The sequence below is a fragment of the Mauremys reevesii genome, linkage group 4 (genome assembly GCF_016161935.1).
Source record: "Mauremys reevesii isolate NIE-2019 linkage group 4, ASM1616193v1, whole genome shotgun sequence".
NCBI lineage: Eukaryota > Metazoa > Chordata > Testudines > Geoemydidae > Mauremys > Mauremys reevesii.
The window spans coordinates 47,890,242-47,910,128 of record NC_052626.1 but is presented as its reverse complement, the minus strand read 5'-3'; the positions used below and the strand labels follow the sequence as shown (position 1 = coordinate 47,910,128).

At 39.6% G+C, this 19,887-nt stretch overlaps 1 protein-coding gene across 2 annotated transcripts in view; it reads left to right on the top strand.

The window, feature by feature from the left end:
* The first annotated feature begins 1,673 nt into the window (after positions 1 to 1,673).
* Positions 1,674 to 19,887, top strand: part of NPAS3 (neuronal PAS domain protein 3) — an 811,595-nt gene continuing 793,381 nt past the window's right edge. For both annotated transcript variants that reach the window (XM_039538326.1, XM_039538325.1), the window contains exon 1: positions 1,674 to 3,070. In XM_039538326.1, the coding sequence (XP_039394260.1) occupies positions 2,913 to 3,070 (158 nt within the window). In that variant the 5' untranslated portion in view covers positions 1,674 to 2,912. The remainder of the gene's footprint in view (positions 3,071 to 19,887) is intronic.

The following is a 19,887-nucleotide window of genomic DNA, read 5'->3' as shown; positions in this document are numbered from 1 at the left end:
AGTTTCTTTAAACCTGGAGTTTGAATAACATCCTCTCCTCCCTCAGCTATCCAACCTATACTTTTTCAGTAAAGTCTTTACATTTAACACTCAAACAATTGATGTCCCTATGGTATAAACAGGATAGATAATGAATATAAGTGGGATAGAAAATTAATCCTACTTGTGAGGAGAGAGACAGTCATAATTCACTTAGGCTTCTCAGCTCTTACGTTATGAGGTCTTCAGCTAACTCATGGGATCCATTCCACATCCCACAGATGCTCATTATGAATTCTTTTTATGTGCAACATGTGGGGACTAACCAGTTTCATATCTCCTGGTATTAGCGGCAGTCCAAAGAATTCTGTATTAAAATAGAAGGCAAACACAGATGCTATTTAATACAAAAGGATTGAATGCAGTCTCTGTTTTAACATAAAGTTGATGTGTCTTAATTTGGTTTCAAACAAAAATAGTCAAAATGAAGAGGATATTTGGACTAAGGGCCAATCTAAGATTCATAGAGGGTGAGCTGCATTGGGTGAAAGGAGATATACTGCCAGGACAAGAGTAGCTTTGCCAGTGGAAGCCAGGAGCACAATGCTTCTAGGGTGGTGGGCCAGGCTGGAAAAGTACAGCAAGCAGATCTCACAGTGCAACTGTCATACTGTGACTTGAGTTTGTCTATAGGGCATCCTAGGGTTGAACGTGAGCTGCCAACCTGAGTTGCTGTGCCTTCACTGTTATTTTAACCCAGGTTAGCTAATCTGAATTGAGAACACCCTTTTTTGCAGTGGAGACATACCATGCGTGGTGCCATTAGGGTTAGCAGCTCTGTCCTCAGGGAGCACAGACAGGCAGAGTATGAATGCTGCTTTGTGTACCCCACACTAGCACCGTGTGTGTGCGCTTCATTCCCCGGGCTAGCGGGGAACAGGCAGTTATTACTAACATGAGAGCTACTCCTTCAGGTCTGCCTTATGGAGAAGAGGGGCCTGGGCTCCAAGTCCCCAGAGGAGGAGGGTGGTGTGTGGACAATACACCTGGACAGAAAAGCGATGGGGAGGAAAGGCTTTTCCGCCTCTCTTCCCTTAATACTCCTGACTGGAAGTGTTTAACGCACTGCAGTTTGTATGGAACCCTGGCAAACTAACACCAGGTTGCTTAGACTGAGTAACTTTAGTGTGGTGAGGGGACAGCATTTGGGCCAAGTGCCCCCAATTACTTTCTCGGTGTCAGGGTGAAGCTGGGTGAGTAGATTTGATGTAGGGTCTACAGGCTTTTCTGGGTGCTTTTTGCAAGGCTTCTGCATACCTCCACACTAGGACAAGGGCTTTCCCACATGCCTGTCCCTGTTAAGAAAGGAAGGGCTCTGTTGCGGGCTTGTGGTTCGCCTCCTTCCTTTCCTCCCTCCTCCCTCCTCCCCCGCACCTCCTCCTGACGTCTTGGCCGCTACGCAGGCTGCTGCTCCCTCCTCGCCTGGCTCAAAGGGTTAAGTAGGTGAAGCGCCGCGCCAGCCCTGCGCTTTGGCCGGCGATTGGCTGCGAGGCGAGCGGCCCAGGCCCGCAGCGCCGGTGGTTAACGCGCGGGGAGTCAATCAGCAGCGCGGCGGAGCAAGTTGTTGCTCCCTCATTGACTCCCGGCGCCTGCGAGGAGGAGGAGGAGGGTGGGAATGGCACGGGGCGGAGGGCTGCTCTGCGCATTCCAACACCTCGCACTGCACCGCCGGCTGCTGCTGCTACTGCGCCCTGAGAAGCACCACAAGGCTGCACAGCGTGGCTCGGGGCGCACACACATGCACGGCGGCCGTTAAACCCAAGCAAACCCGGGTTTGGGTGGAGAGTCACTTTGCAGCGGGGAAGCGGGGCAAGGCAAATCCACCCTCGGTAAGGGGGAAGGCATTGCGCCCACTCCTACCCATGTTGCACAAAGGAGCTGTAAATCTGCAGACGCTTTTCCCTCTCCGATATAAAGCAGTTTGCATTAAAGGGACACCAAAGACGAGCCACCTTCCTCACTATTGTTATTGTTTGCTCCTGCTGCTCTGTGGTATAAATTTGCTAAGGGTTCTTGCACACCTCTCAGCGGTATAATTGATATGTTGAAGCAGCAATGGGGATCAGTGCGTGCACGCACACAATCACACACCTTACAAGTTTGAGTAGCAATAACATTGCTGCACACTAGGAGGGGAGGAGAGTCAGTTCCCTATAATAGGGAACAAACTCTGCCATTGCACAAAAGTGGCGCATTTCCTCACTTGTGAAAACCGTCCCCTCATAAAAAGTGGCCAGGGGAGCAAGTTACCAAGAGCAAGAACTTGGGCTGCAACAATCCTCCACTCTTACTTCTTTCTTTAGGACGCTGGGAGCTGGGATATTTCCTCCCCCTTCTCCCCCGCGCTGTTGGCTCTAGCCCAGGCTGTGGTCAGCAGTGCTTATTATTACTTCATTGAGACAGAGAAATCCTCCAAGACTTGCATTTTGGGAGGAGGGGTGGGGGAGAGGGAGGACGGGGGAAAAAAGGCAACATTTGCTGCTCATCATTTTCATTGCACCGCTAAAGTAGTTGCGCCTCCCTCTCCTCTCTCTGTCCCTACTTAGCTTGGATTTTCTGGTATAACTACAGCTTCAGTGGTATTATTAGCGACACCTTCCTTTGGCAGTGCTGACCCCCCCCCAATCCTCACACGCTGCATGTTTGCAAATCGGTAAAATATCTCCCCCCTCCCTTTTACCTCCCATCCTTCCCTCCCCCCAACTCCTCTCAATCTCAGCCCAGCAGCTCAGATCAAAGCGCCTTCCCTCACTCACAGTGGCCGCCGCTCACTAATGGGATTGCAGTGTGCCTGGCTCTGCTGCTGCAGCCGCCGGAGGGAGAGGAGCTGCTGTACCTCTTCGCCGAGACTCGCTGGGTGCTGAGCCGCGGGGATGATCAGGATCTTCCCGGATTTCAGCGTGCAGGTGACTGCGGCGGCGGCCGGTGGGGCGGCCGGGGGAGTGCCGGCCGGGCCAGGCATGGGGAGAGCCAGCACCGCAGCCAACGGCAACCCGCAAAACGTTCAGGGCATCACTTCCTACCAACAACGGTGAGTGCAGGTCAAAAAAGGGTGTGTGTGAGGCTCCCTCACTTGCTTTTCTTTGTGCTTTTGTGTTTCTTTCCTTTTTTCCCCGCTGTTGGTAGCTCTTTGGGTGTAAACATTCAGGCTGTTTTAAAATGCACCGAGATGTAAACAAAATCTTCTAACTGTATCTTGAATGAGTTGGAAAGCAGCAATGGGGGTGATGGGGGGGGAGTGAGTTCCCCGGCATCTTAGCTTGGCTGCTGCAAAGTTTGGGATCCCGTCCGCTCTTCCCCGCTAGAGAGGAATTTCTCAATGTCAATGCCTTGTGCAAATCCCACTGTGTGGCAGCCTGGGGGATAATTGATCACGGTGTGTTGATTGATAATTTGTTTTCGACAAAGAGACAATTTTCACTTGGAGCTGCACGCTTGCAGGTCCACATTGTAGTGTTATCATGTCACCTGTTAGTACAGGGAAATATAGTATGAAACCCTAAGTACGCAGCACTGTGGAGTATTCATCTTAACTGCATTCTAATGCAAATACACGCAATTCGCAGGCAGCGCCTTTAGGAAGAGCCCTACAAAGTTAGGTTAGGCACTAGGTCATAATGAAGTTTAAAGACCTTCCCCACCCCCCAGCCCTTAATAATTCATTGATACGTGCTGATACTAACACGATGTTTAATTACATGACATTTCCTCCTCTTTCTAAGACTACAAATCTGAACTTTCTCTTTGATATTCTTTGCTACTAGCAAATGAGAACAAAAATGTACTCCCCAGTAATTGACAAAAATAAGTCTAGATTGAAATTTGAACAATTTCGATTTTAAAATAAAATAAAAATAGTATAGTTCCAAACATCTGGGCTTCCAGTTTTGCATTAAATTAAATATTGGGGTAAAAATGGTGTGTAACCTCAAATATCCAACACTCTAACTACATATAATGAATAGTAGTGCATATAATTAATACGTTGTTACCTTTAAGTTTTACCAGTAAGTTTTTCCCTTTATATTTAAAACTTCACTGATTTGGAAACTCTTGTTTTGAACCACCGGTAGTTAAACTGGTAAGATTCCGATAATCGATCATTGCCTGCTTTGTTGTTCACCAACTTTGAGTTGCCTAACACACTAGGATAAGTTTTGGAAAACACATGGGTGTGTTTTCCATTTGATGCCCGATTGTAGAAATTTTCTGGACGTGACTTTTGAAGGCTTTATTTCGTGAAAAATTAGTATAAAATTGATATTGCAGTTTGATGATCCCTAAGAACTTTCCTTACTAAGGAACATTTGAAATGAAATATCAGCCTTCTTTTGCTCAAATACACGAACCTATTATATAAAAGAACTGGAACGTGACAGATATAAAGAATGGGAAAAAGTTGGGCTAGTATTTTCCTTTCATGGTTTCTTTATGATTTTTGTCACTTATAAAGTATTAAAATTCTAAGGGAAACTGACGGTCACTTTAACTAGGAAGTACAGACAACTGTCACAATAATTTAGTCTGTGAAGTGGGGAAGTCAAGGGTCAGAAATGTCAGATTGACTTTTAAATAAATGAAAGAGACCTCTGGAGGGTTAAGCTATACAGAAATATTATGGACAAAGCAGCTTGTGAAATCTTAGTACTTCAGTGAGATTTTAATAGCTGGATTTTTGTCAGTCAGTAATCAGGAAAAAGTTATAACAACTCCTCTCTGATAAACTACCAACACCAGTGAACCAAATATTGTTGACTAAATATATAGTCAAATACTTACAATAATGAGACTCCAGTCCAGTACTAAATTTATGCTTTGCATAATTTTCCAAATGTTAGGTAACTATTAGTTTTATAGACTAAAACTATGCCTTTAATTTGAATGATGTTTCAACTTGTTATACTGAAATGGTTTACAAATGTACCAAAACATTGGCATCATTTTTATGCTCATTGCAAAAATCCAAGATAACACCTCTTTAATTTTTTTTTTCTGGAGGAGGGGAGGGAAAAGGCTTGCCGGATTGACTGGCATTTTGTGCTTTTTGAACCCCCCAGATTCCTTGATATAAAGTTGAAATTCTATTACAGATCCCATATTTAAGGACTGAAATAAAAATAAAAGAAACTCAAGGATCTTATGTTGAGATGTATGATGTTTACTCTGGATAAATACAGTATAGTTAATATGTGTCTGTATTGCAGAATGACAAATACAAAAAGTCCAGTAAGAAATGGGGCCCCCCATCCTTGAAATACTTACCCACGTGCTTAACTTTACTACAGTGAGTAGACACTCACTGTGTGTAAGTGTTTGCAGGATCGGGGCCTAGGTGAGTAGGCTGCTTTGAGAGAGAAGCTGTCTGCAGGGGCTTGGTCCCTGGCAGCCTGTGTCTGCTTCTGGAAGTCCTAGGTCAGACTCGCTGGTTCCTACAGGTATTCTTCTGCTGGTGCATTTACAAGGCCCTACAGCCAAACTTTCAGGTGCTTTAATAACTTCTTCCTCATTCGCTTTCTCTTGCACAACTCAAACATGTAGCCATCCCATTCCCCTTTCCCTTTTTAAATTATGGAGAAGACGCCCTGTTTAAACCACGTTGTTTAGAGCTTGATCCTGCACCCATAGAAAGAATCCGATTCATTTTGAGAACAGGATCAGGCCCTAAGCAGCTGAACTTGCAGGCAGCAGAAGCACAGCCACACTGTGATTTTGGCTTTGAAAAGCCATTTACAAAGGAGATATTGTCTTTTAAAATCTCTTTAACCCCAGTTCTCCTGGTATGTTAAAAGAAACCTGTAAGGTATGCTCTTTTTCTCGCTCCCTTATTTCGTGATCAGTTTGGTAATCTCCAGTGAATGTGAAGCATATGCTTCCCAAACAGAGCGTGTCACATTGTGTTAACATGACCAATGTTACATCTTTCAAGAAGAGAGCATCTACAGCTAGAACTGTATACTAAGATGCGGGGTGTATACACACTCAAATGCGCGCCTATATTCGCAACCCTCTCCACATTTATCTGCGGTTTCTGTACAGAAGATGTGAGCTATACACACGTGCGTACACTTCTGTGTATCTAACACATATACTCTCTTCCAATACCGTATACATAATAGATGCACATATGCTGCACACATAACATATTGCGCATATACGCACTTCTCCATATGTAATGCACACACGCTGTACAGAGCATATGTTGTCTCACGGATTTCTACATACAGTGCACACATGCTCTCCCCTGTGATATGCACACATGTGCATTCGCAGAGTTACACACACACAACCTTGTCTCTCAGCCCCTCTTTTCTGCTGGATCTGCTGCTCCAGAGCAGGAAAGTGTGCGAAACTGCAACTGAGTGGCGTTGTTGCGCCGGCAGCGGAGGCTCTGTCCCCTGCACAGAGAGTGAGAGCGGAGCTGGGGAAGCAGCTGGAAAATGCCCAGAAATACTTTCACAGCGGTCAAGCCCGGAGCTCCCTGACTCTTCCCTCCCCCTCCCGCCCCAGCCCCGCTCGCCCCATGGCCTGGCACCCAGCTTAATCTGGCCCGTGCTGGGTGCGGGTGTCACACCTGCCGGGCGATGCCAGTGGCCGGGCTGCCCGCCGGGTCTGCGCGGCTCTCTCCCCCCGCCGCCGCCGGCCGCCTGTCTCTGCGCTGGGCATGTCTGTGGAGCCGGCGGAGCCCGGGCTCTCTCCGCTCCTCGGCTTGTGGACGGCGGCCGCCGCAGCAGCCGTGCTAGCGAGCAACCTGCACCAGGACTGCGCCGAGGAGCGGGAGCCCGCGATGCTTCGGCCTCAGTACTTTTCCTTAGCCTGTCTGGGTAATCGGGGCCATTGCCGCCGCTAGACACATCACACACGCCAGCCCCGGCACGGGGAAAAGTAAGGGAGAGAGGGGGGGAAAAACCCCCAGGAAGATGGCGCCCACCAAGCCCAGCTTTCAGCAGGATCCTTCCCGCCGAGAACGGTAACACTTTCTCTTTATTGAACCTGCAGCAGCAGCAGCAGCGCCGCGCGGTGCCGCCGCCGCCGCCGCCGCTGCCTTGGGTCTGGCTTGGCTGCCATGCCGGGGAATGGTGGGAGGAGGAGGACTCTCTGCCTGCAGATACCCGCTCGCCCTGTCAGGTAGTACGGGGAGTTTCTCGCCTATTGCATATTGTCTGCACACACACACACACACACACACTCACTCTCACACGCGCGCGCTGCGAGCCTCCCCGCTGCAGCCGCCGCCAGTCTCAGAGCAGTGGCACCTCCCCAGCTTGCAGGAGCCGGTGTTTGGCAGGGCGCGTTGACGAGAGAGGGAGGGAGGAGGGGTGTATGTGGTGGTGGTGGGGATCCCCGGGGCGGCCCCTTTCGGGTCTCTAGTCTCCGCGAAGGAGGGGAGGGGGGGTGACCGGGGGATGAGGAGCTTGCACCAGGCCCGGAACGTCTTGCCGAGGGGCCGTCCCTGCTTGTGCAGTTCAAGTGCAGCTAGGCCGAAACTAGGGAAGAGCTGTTTGCTCTTCGCAGCAAGCTGCGCATTCGGGCAAGTTTGTCCCAAGCGTTACAATAATTGCAGAATAATGTACACTGCCCCCCGCCCTTGGCGTCCTTGGTGGTGGAAATACATCAGGCTGTTTGGAACAGTTGATACTTATTGAACTGTGGAGTTTGGTTAAAACACGCAGCAGAGTTTGTATACAAAATATCTGCAAGGACTGTAAACTGATGTTATTCTTAGAATTCAGAGTGGATGGTGCTTCCCCCCCTTTGCTTCTAATCCACCAGTCTCGCCCCTTCTACTTTTGTTTGGGATTGTGTTTGCTGTTAATTAACTGTTGCTGACATGAATTGGCCGTAGCAGATTTGTTCTTAGTAAAATGACTCTTTCTAGAAGTGATCAGTAGGAAGCGGTTGACAAGTTCATGTGATGTGACTTTGTGATTCTTACAAAAGTATTCAAAGATCCATTTCACTAAGATATATGTCCAACAGGAGGGCAGCCAAAGTTTTTTTGTTTTTGTTTTGGTTTGTTTTTGCGTGCTTTCCTCAGCATTATCAGTGAGTTTGGGATGAGTGGGAGGGTGAGGAAGGTGCCTGGTTAGTTGTAAAATGGAAATTAACACTTAGCTTTTAAAAGTGATTGGGTCACATTGCCAGATTTATATTTTACAGGGCAAGTTGATCTGAGAAATATTTACATAAAATAAGTTGTGGTCAAACAGTTTTTATTTCACACTTTTAATTTAAAACATGTCTTTTTAAAATGTGATGGTAAACATATCACAGTGTATGTTTTAAAAAATAAATGCAGATTTGATAGAAGTAATGGTGGAGTAAGTTACTGAGTATTGCAAAATATTGGAAAACTATATTTTCCTATTCATAAGTAAAGTATTTATATAGCTGTGCTTGATGCATACCAATAACTGTTGCACTTCGACAATGTAGTCAAAGACATATGGAGCTGAATTTGGATATAGGTGTAATGTGCACCTCTGTTAAAAATCCAGAAATTAAAGGTCTGATTTTATGTTTTAGCTTCTCTTTAGTGATAAACATTCAAAATTTTCTTCCAGTGGCTACATAGGTATTTTTACTGTCTTAATAGTGCCTTTAGCAGCATGCTTTTTTTCTCTTCCTATAAAGTTCTTCATTTGCAAGGAAAACAACAATGTATAAATATCATTTGTTTTTCTAATATACAATTTTGCTGTCTTCTTTCTGATCCTAGTACTATATTAGTAATAAATGTATTTGCCAGGACAGCTTCAGTAATCTCTCCAGCAGAAGCATATTTGTGTGCCATTTTGGGAATTTCTCTGAGATAGGAATCTTGAAGATAGAATTAATTTCTAGGGGAAACTTCATAGCCTGTGCATGAGTGCTTTCTTTATCACCTGTCTCCATTTGGCATTCGGAGAAGGTAAATCAAAGTGCGCAATTTGTTATTCTGCTCCACTTGAGAGCTGAACTAAATAACACTTGGTCTGAAATTCTGATTGAAGTTGTAGGAGGATATACTGTATTTAATTTAATGCCCTTTAATAGCATCTTCTTGTTCAGCTCTGATGCTGTCATTTTAAAGGTTGGATCAGAGTAGTTTTACCCTGTAGGGAGTGGGAAGAGTAATCATTTCAGGGGAACAAGTAGCCTAAACTCCTAGAAAGCTAATAGCCACAAACTTGGCCTAGTGTCCAGACAGTTTTGTGCCCTGAGAGTTCGCTTGGTTATCACTGTTTACAATGCTCTAAACACTTTAAGTATAAATATTGCGTGTGTAAGTTGATTTGTTTTTGTATGGGAAATTATATATAATGCTATGTGGTGTTTGGAAAAAGTTTTGGGGAAAAAAGGTAATAGTGCTTCAGTAAATATACACTAATGTGCATTTTCTTAAAACTTTTTTAATGTTTCTCTACATTCTTGCATGTAACTGTTTATTTAAGCCTACTTTGTAAATCTCCTCTGAGTTGTATGTTGTAAGTGATTTGAAAAATGGCTCTGCAATCACTATTTTCTTAGTTACTTCTTAAATAAACTAGTTATCAAAAATTAGACCCATGAGAGTAAACAGTCTGTATATTTGTTTGTTCTTCATTTATACAATATTTAGATGGAATGTGTTAGAATACTGTAAACAACAGGATAATTGTTTGAAATGTCTTCCAAAGATGATATATGCTACCATTAAGTATTAATACTACTTGAATCATTTTAAAACTTTGTTTTACCTGTTTAGATTGAGAGATAATTATTGTTTAAGTTATGCACTTAAACTTCTTTGATTTTCTTTTAAACTCTGGTAGGCTGCAAATTATACTGTTACAGTACCAGCCTAGGATCTTTCAGTTGTGTGGATATATATCCAAGATGATTAAATAGAAGTGTCATGCATATGGTATGCCAGTGCTGATTTGTAAAGCATATCACAGTATCCCAGTTATGTTGGTTTAAAGTAAGGACCCCCCCCCATCATTTTTGTATTTCTTTCTAGAGTATAAGCTTAAACACAACAGTGATAAATGATGATATGCATTGTCTAACACTTGCTTTTATATGAATAGCTCCAGAAGATTGCTTAAATGATAATCGAAAATATGAAATAGGGTGGCCTTCATATCACAAGGCCAAGGGTCTACAAATGGAAAAACTGAAATGATGAAATATTTCCAAGGCAACAGACTGTCAACAAGAACAGTAATGCATGGGCATATCATAGAGCTACCGGAGAGGATATTAGATCTTATAGCTCTAGATCCAGGAGTTATAATGACCTTTATTAAATAGAGCCCTCCCACATTACAACAATCTTTCTGATTTCTGATTTATGGTTTAGCAGTCATACTACTATTCATAATTTGAAATAATCTCCCACCATATTTGATTTGCTGCATTTGCCCCCCACTGAAATCATATATTATTTAGGGCTTACGTGAAAGTATTGATCAACAAAAGTTATATTACGTATTTTCAGTAACTAATGGGATTCTAAATAACAAGATTTTGTCTGCTGCATTGTTTCTTACATTGTTTTACAGCATAATTTTTTTCTTACTGGAAGTAATAGGCATTTAACTTGCTTTATACCAAACTAATGGTGCTATGTAGAAATATTATTTTTATACTGGAAAAGTATAGCATTGCTTCTTAGGTCCAGTAACTTGACATTCATAACCAAAGTTACCACATTAAAATTAGCAGTATACTGCAACACCCAGAAGTGTGGATATTTTTAAGGGAACGTCAGGATACATCATGAACATCAACTTCCCCATTCTTCTTCTCAGCACTTGAATTTCAGAGTGTAATGTATTGGCAGTTTCAAATTGCATTTGGTTTGAAACTTGGCATACAAGTTGCTAGCCAGATGTGAAATTCACTGCAAAAAATTATGTAAAACAGTTGTTGAAAAGTGACACAGACAATTTTTATCATTCCAGACACTTGTTTTACTAATATTCCGGCTAAAAGGTATCTTTATTTAAAAAAATAATTTGTTTCATACATCTTTTTTTGATAGTAGTTTATTTATGGGGGGAATGTGTGCTGAGATTTTTGAATGTCTGAAACTGAGCATGCCGACTAACTAGTAATTTTCATAACATTTTGGGTTTGATCCTGCTCCCACTGAAGTCAGTGAGAGCGCTGATATTGACTTAGTGGCTGCAGGATCGAGCCCCTGTACTGAATGTAGCTGAATTTCATTTTATATGCATTAAGTAAGTGATTTTGGGAGTTCAGTGTAACTGGACCGATCATGAAAGTGGACCTAATGTGACCAATTCTTACATGTGCAAATAGGCGCATTGGAGTAATTTCCTGTTAAAGTCAATAGAGCTACTGCTTACAGGTGTAAGAGTTACTCATGTGAGGTAAGGTTTCAGAATCTATCCTATAGTGGTTTCAGAAGTAATTACATTGAAACTTGGCACACAATTTGCCAGCCTGGAATTATTTTTTAAACTGAAAGATACATTTTTGAACGTATTTAGCCAAGACATTTCTTTCTCAGTGCTGCTTTTTTAAAAAAACTTTGAAATTAGTTCATTGCTGCCAAAGTGTTTTTGACATTTAGAAGAAATGTATTGAAATGGCATTAATAAATGTATATTTCATAATAGGTGGTATCTTTCTGTGTAATATATATAAGACTTCTGCAAGTTATCTTTGCCATACAAAGTCCTAATATGTCAGTGAGGTGCTTGTACTGTTGGTTTTAACAGAACTTCACATAATAAGAATAATTTGTTATAATATTGCATATGAAGATGCAGCATAGTAGGAATAAAATGGTTGCTGGTGTCTCTTATATGACTAGAGCATTGTTCTGTGACCAGCTTGAGCTGTAGTTTCGCAATACACCAAGTCCCAGTGAAATGAATAAGACTCTTGTGCCATTGATTTCAAAGGACTTTAAGTAGTAAAAATATTCATTAATATTGTATAATGTAGTGGAACATTACGTAGAAAAATATGGTGTGGTAAGAACAGGATTATGTTTGCAACCGTGTCTTGGAAGAGCTATATTCTGTCTTTGGAAATGTACATTCAAATTATATCTTCATTTAAAAAAAAAAGAAAAACCAAAGGGAAGAAAATACTATAGAAAGCCAAAAGGAAAAATATATTTTTTACATTTAATACTGTAGGCCTGATTTTGTTCCCACTGAGGGTAATGGTAAAACTCTCATGGACTTGATTAAGGGCACGATTGGGCTGTGTATCATCAACCACAAAAGAACAAGGAAATTCTGAAATAAAAATGGAGTAGTTGTCTGTCAAAAGGGCTTCCAAGAAAATAGCAGGGTCAATCTGGTGGGCCTAAATATTGAAGCTTATGTAGTTTCTGATCCTGTATTCCTTACACAGGCAAAATTTAGAATCACATTGAAGGACAGGTGATCTTACATAACTTCATATGCGGACAAATTGGTAATAATTAAATGACTCATTAAAAGAATAGTCTTGACCCTTGAGTTGAAGTAGCTCCTTTTCATGGTGGACCTTTTCATTTTCAGTGCTGAATTTTCTTATTTTTGCATGTTGAAATTATACTCGTAGAGTTTGTGCTGTCCTCTCTCTGCTCTGGGAACGCCTGTTGATGTCATGTTACAACTGAGCAACACTTAATAATATTTAGCATTTCTGTGAAGATTTTCTTCTGCAGAGCTCAGAGTGCTTTAAAAGGGGCATATGCATTATTATGTCCATTTTACAGATGGATAAACTAAGGCATATAAAAATCATGAGAATTGACAGAGCTCATACAGCAATGTTAGAACTGGGAATAAAATCCAGGGTTTCTGACTCCAAGTCTGGTTCCCTATCCCTGGACCACACTGCTTCCTTAGGGAGCTTGGGGCTTTGTACTCCATATACAGGCAAAATTCTCATTGAAAGAAATTGCTTTGATAGAACAGCTGATTGTATTTTTTATTTCTTATGGAAATCAACATTTTCATTATATCTGTTAATTTCATTTGTAATAATGGTTCAACCCTATGTTAAGTAATTAAAGTGAAAGAGTATTGTTTCATTAAAGTCAGTGATCATAGGTTTACATGTGTATATAATCAATGTTCAGGATACAGTTTAAATGGTATGCATATGCATAATCTACAGTTAACTCCCTGGGGTTGGGATTTTCCAATGAGCCTAAGGGACTTGGGCACCCAACACCCATTCAGTTGCAGTGGAGTTGGGTGCCTAAACACCTTAGGCTCATTTGAAAATCCCAGCCTGGAAGTTTTGCCTGCCTAAAGAATATGGAATTGGGTTCATTAAATGTTGTTTGGCTATCATGTTTTTAAACTTAATTGTATAGAATAATACTGTTTTTGGGTTGTCATTTTGGATTAAATTACAAAAGTGCATATTTGGCTTGTGATAATGCTCACATATATTATACATTATATAAACTGGGTGGGGGGATGCTTTGTTTGTTGTCTTCCTTAGATAGCACGTTGGCGAGATGGAAGCATTTGCCAATTCAAAGTTTAGTTCATTTGAGTAGTAGATTTAGATGTGCATGATGTCCTCAGACTTGTCCTTTTTAGATTGCAGTCCATTTAGCAAAACAATAATTTGCAAAGTTTTGGAAGGACTGGCAACTCTGTTTAGGGGAGAATAGAGACTGAGTACATTACAATGAGGAAAAAAACCTTCTAGGTAGGCAGATTCTGTAGGTCAAGGTTGAGGTCCGGAGAAAGGGCTGAATGACCGAGTCTTTCAAGTGCTATGTTTGGGATAAAAAAAAAAGGACTTATTGCCACTGCTGCTTATCCGATAGCCTTCATAACTGCAGTGTTCTTATTTGTCAGAGCATCATTGGATATAGAATTGATACACTTGCTTCAACACTTGTTCCATTGACAAGAGTTTCTGGAAAAAATAAAAAAAATAAAAGAATCCTGTTTTTATTTGTAGGTAACTAGTAAAAAGTACTGAAGAGAAACAGATGCTTAGGGCAGCCTTATTAATTCATTGTTTTTGAGTCACTGCTCTGATTTACTATAAAACTTGTATTTCTTCTGAAAAATAAAAAGTACAGTAATTTTTTCAATGGCTGAATGAGCTAGATAAATAGTACTCAAGTATCAGTGTTTGAAGGATCCAGGTATTTTACTAAAGTATCTTAATTAATTGGATGTTCACTTTAATAGTTTGGTTTCCTGTTTATAGGCAGTATTCTGTGAGGAGAGCATACATTTGATATGTAAATGATGTATAGTGTTGAAGAGGACCAATTTTACTAAAGTTGTATTTTTACTAAACAACTGTTTCATGTTAAAAACAAAAATAAACTGAATCGACAGTACATATCTCAAATGAGACTCATTATGGAAAAGGTATAACGGTGCTTGGATCTTTTAAACATAAATTTGGTTCCTTTTTTGCTGTGACACTGACTTTGCTCTTAAATTTATTTTATTTTATTTTTTTGTTAACAAAACCTAATTTCCTCTTCTACCGAGTTGTCATTTGGAAACCCTTATTCCATGCATTCTAGCACCAGTTCACTCAGAATGTAATTTTATGTTTTTGCACCACGTCTCAAGACCCGGGCTTCAGTTAAAAGGATAGAGTAAACACTAAATCCAAAATAGAAGAATGACTTGACACACTAATTATATATCTTTGGGATCCTTTTTATAACATACAGTATTTAGGTTATATGTACTTTTCCACAGCTTTCCAAGAAATCATGGATGGATATTGCCTTTTTACTTGTTTAATTATTTTGTAATATTACTGGAAAAAGTATTTCAACTCCAACTCAGGACTTAATTTTTTGTGAGGAGGTTATCATGTTTTATACTGTTTGTTTGATGCAAATAGGAAGAAAATAATCTTTATGGGGAAAAGTGGCCAACGATTGGCAAAATATGGTCTCCTTTCCAAGTAAAATGGAGCATTTGACAGTTAGTACTCTTCTATATTTGCTATGATACTTATAGCAGGGAAGACTTTTAATGTAATTCTACAGTGATGTATACAATTATAGTGTACTGTATGCACATATATAATATATTACATACACTATATATGTATAGTTGCTTGAAAGGAAATAATGTTATATGGTTGTCTTCAGCATGCTGTAAATGTCTTATTTTAGATAAAGTTAAATTTAAATGTACTGGAATGGTGATTTTTTTAACTAATGCTGTGAGGGAAAAGTAGGATCATCATTTTTTGCACATTTTTATTGTTCTGTGTAAATGTAATTTGTTAATCCTGTGAAATTTGTCATAGATAAATTTGCTTGGATTATCTTGTCACCACCGTATCTGCATTCTTTTGTTCATTGCTTATTCATAATTTAACAGTCTGGCAGTGAGCCTTTTTGGGATGCTCACAAAAGATATATGACCTCTACCAGCTGCTACTATAACCTGCAGAATGCACAGCAAGACATTAGAAACGTGAGGATTCCTCTACTGATTAAAGTGCTCTTCATTTAAACAGTCTGTTCATAAGAATCTCAGGAATCTCTGTGAATAGCAGTTTTGATTTTTCTTTCCTTGCAAAATTAGTTCTAACAGTTTTTTTCCCACAGTAAAAAGAAAGCTAATATTGAATCCTAATTTGATGTTATTTTGTTTTCCAGATGGACTAAAGGAAATTAAATCCTTCATTAGTGTTTTATATATAAATTTACATTTATATGTATTTCCTGTAATTTCACTATATGAAAAAATAGTGCCTTTTGTGATAATTTAAGTCTACATCTTCCCACTAAGATTTTTTTGACATATATTGTTATCAGGTACTGATTTACAGAAGATATGGTGATTTAACCCTGCTTTAGTCTAAGCACTTTGCAGACCATACTGTGTAAATACTCAGTTTTTACAGTACATGAAAGACATTACATAGAATGTCACTTGAAGTGTAACAACATTTTAGATTTTCATGATTCTCATGTATTAGTTTAGGATATAATTTTTTTCCCCAATTTTTATTTTACTTATGTGCACATCAACTTGTGAGTAATAGCTAGTTTTTACCTCCCCTTTTGTGCTGGCACATGATTATAGTTCAAAATAATTCATCACTAATCCATGCAGTATTGGTTCATCTCCATCACTCTGTTTTGTGATTAGACCCTGAGGCCTGTAAGAACATTCTGCTGCATAGTTTTCTATCCTGATTTTCTTTGACTGCAACCCTTGTTTTAAATAGTTCTGTAGTCACTACACTCCTCTGCCAATCACTTTATATTCCTCAGAATGTATTGATTTCAAGAGGTTAATATTTATTTGAGGCTATTTTTCAAGGGTTTGTGAAAAATATTTCTGTTTCCCACTGCAGTGGAATCTTTATACATGGGTTTATAGGTCTCGGTTCAGTTTGTCTGATGGTGTAAAACTGTTGCTTTTCCGTTCTTCATTCCCTGTTGAGAGCTTGGTTTTTTTGGCTGTACATATTTATATAGTAAGGTGAATCAGGAAGTGCAGTGTCTTCAAAAGAAATACCATGTCTTTAAGAAACAGGTCATAGCAGCATAGTAATTAAAGAGTTGACATGTCTCTCAAAATACTTTTAATCAGTACTGGTGTAAAATAAAGACCTTTGAGGAACATATAGGGCCTGACCCTGCTATATTTTACTCAAGTGATCAGTCCTGTTGAAGTCAGTGTTGCAGAGTTGAGCGCCTATGGAATAATCATAGCATACATTGATAAGTTTTGAATGTAATATTTCCAGATTATGACGCAAATCCATCATTTTATTTCACATCAAATACTTCCAATTTTAAGAAAGGTCATCTAAAAGATTTTTTAAAGACTTTGTTTCAGCATTGAGTAGTTCTGTGTTCCTTTTAATAATTACTTTCATCTCATTGTAGCCGTGTGTTTGAAAGTGTAGGTCAATAAGGATGATCGCATTCAGAATTTCATGATCTGTGTAGTGGAACAAATTGAAAGCAAAGCCTGTATCAATCACTGTGAAGGGAGGGTTAATTGTTACTGCTTCTCAAGCCTCTGGACAGATAAACCAGTAATGAAATACTTATTGCTCTGATATGTGAATGCTAAAGGATGAAACAATGGAAACAGAATCAGTCTTCAAAGATAACCTAAAAAAAAAAAGGTGGGGGAGGGGGAAAAGGAAAAAGAATAAGCTTGACTAAAGTAAAAGACTGTATATGCTTTGTATTAACTTTTGAAAAAGTGATATTGTTTTCATCTAATACAGCCTTCTAGTAATGATTTAACACCACAGGTTTTTTCAGTTTTTTTTCTAAAGCCAAAACAAAATATGAATTTGTAAGATGATGTTAGTCTAACAATTTACATAAAGTCTGGACCTTAGGTAAATGTTAAGTTTGTATGCCTTAAGTGTTTTCTTTTTTCTTTGTTTTTCATTTCTGGTACTTTAAATGCTTTTTTTTTTAATTTAAAAGCACAGCTGTATTTACTAAATCCACTGTGTTTTGTTTTCTTGTGAAGGCATTTTTAAAGCTTTTTGTGTACAGCCAACCAGGATACTAAAGGAGTGTTTAAAGATAGAAACAACAAAATAAAAATGAGTGCAGCAAACAAATTATGATATTATAGTAAATATTTAACTATTTCTAGAATGTGAATGTAGCATTTTAAACATCTGTTAGTTACTTATATGTTGAAATATATGCAAAAATATTTAGCCAAATTGAAGTCTTAGGCCCATGACAATCATCTCAACACAGTGGGTAGTTCTGAAAATTAATGAGAATGATAATACTGTAAAGACTGTTCCAGAGTTTGCCCAAATTCATTATCTAAGACTCTTGTTAAGAACATCTCAAAGAATTTTAACCAGGAAAATATATTAATGGTTCAAAAGCATTTTTCAAAACGCTGATTTATAAAAGTATAATGGAATTATATATGCAAGAGCTATAGTTAGAAACACAAATAACACAGCAGTAGGACATTATGAAGGCATATTTTCCAGTAGCTAGAGTACTTGGCTTGATTTCATCCATAGGTGTCAACTTTCTTTATTGATTTCTATTTTGGGGATGGGAGAGAGAATGAAAAAGGGAAGGAAACTTATAAAAATGTATTTCTAACTCCTTGTTAGCAACTTAATGAGGCCTGTGTCTGTAGAAGATCTAAATAAAGTTGTATGTTTAAAATTTTATTTCTGATGTAAACATCTTTTAGACAATCAAAAAGCACTTTTAGGAGAAAGGGTGATGAGACCCACATCTTTAGATTTCTCTTCAGAATGTTAAGAATTTCCTGTTGCCCGTTTCCTGATGGGATTGTTGCAGCTGCGTATCATATGGAATGAAAGAGGAATCGAGTGCCTTTCTTTGTTTTATGGAAGTCCCTGCATTTAAGAAAATGTATTAAAAAAATTTCAAAATCAACATATACCACAGTAATATTAATGATCTACATGAGATACTCCCTGTGGGAATTGTAATAGTTAAATTAGTATTTCCAAGTGACACAAAGTTTTAGAAAAAATACGCTAATGTATATTAGCTATTAGTTAAAAGGTAATGTATTCTCTATGCAGCAAAATATGATAATACTTAAGTCAACAGTTGTCTGTACTGGAAGGTGAATTCACTATTCTCATTTGCCTTTTCATAAATCATTGCATTATGATAGTAACCAGTATATGTGATAGAGTATGTATACATCACCCAGTCAGTAGATACATATATGAAATAAAATTATTAAGATATAATTGTTAGTTAGAAAACCAAAACAATGTATAGAATTTCTTTATCACTTTGAATTCAATTCTGTCCTTGTCACACATACTTGCCTTAATTTTAGTGGGAGAGATGAATACAAAATAAAAAGGGAACGATCCCCAGATTTGCTTTATTTAAATGAAGATATAATAATTTGGGTCCAGATTGTCCTCTCCCATGGATATAAGCAAAAGGGAATATGGACAGAGCTCATGAATTCTGAGAGGTTAACTTAATGAAATTTCCAAGTAATCTCCCTCTCAGAAGATAGATTTTGTAGAGGTAGGGAACATGGCCACCCAATCCTACCCAGCTGATCCTGGGAATCTGCAGGAAAAGGGAGCCCCCATTCCATAGAAGCAAGAAGATGGTCACTCTTTCCGTGGCATTATTGCTGTTGCAGGAGTCTTTAGTTGAGTCTTCGCAAGGTTGTGAAGTAGCAGCTGGTCGGGGTTCCAGTGAGATTTACTCTTGCTTCAGTCAGCTTATGCTTCTGATCAAAGGGCTATATGTTTTCCATTGGTTGTGTGGTATGAATTGAAAATCATGCAGCAAGATAATATGCAAAGGCAAATATGAGAAGGCCAAGCACAGAGAAAAACTGTTTGGTATCATACCATCCTGCTTTATAGTTAAAACATCTGCAATTCACAACACAAATACAAACTGAATTGCAGTATACTGCATTGAAAAGGTGCTGTGGCTATTTGGAAAGGGGGAGAAGCAGAGAGATAAACACTGTATGTTGTATAATCCCATAGGAAAGTGGTGTAACTGCTGGCTACACTAATTTACACAAAGCGACCTGTGTACCTCAGTTCACTTACGAACATTTCTGGACGTTCAAGATACCTACATGAACCATTTGCCACTACTTTCCCGTGTGTGTGGTTAATGCCAAGGGGCTGAAAAAGGTGACCTGCAGAGGTGCAGTTGGGATCCTGCCTCCACCTTCAATAGGGCTTCAGGTTGAAGAGCATTCTTCAGTGGCTTCCATGTCAGCAAAAATGGCTTCAATGTGGAACAATACAAGGGATATAAAAAGTATTGAGCTATTTTGCATGGGGATCTGAGAAGAATAAGTGCCATAGCTTAGTACAGTGCTTTTTGATGTACCTTTTGCCTCATGTTGAATCCCTCTGTTCTGAGTTGTGTAAGGAAGAGCT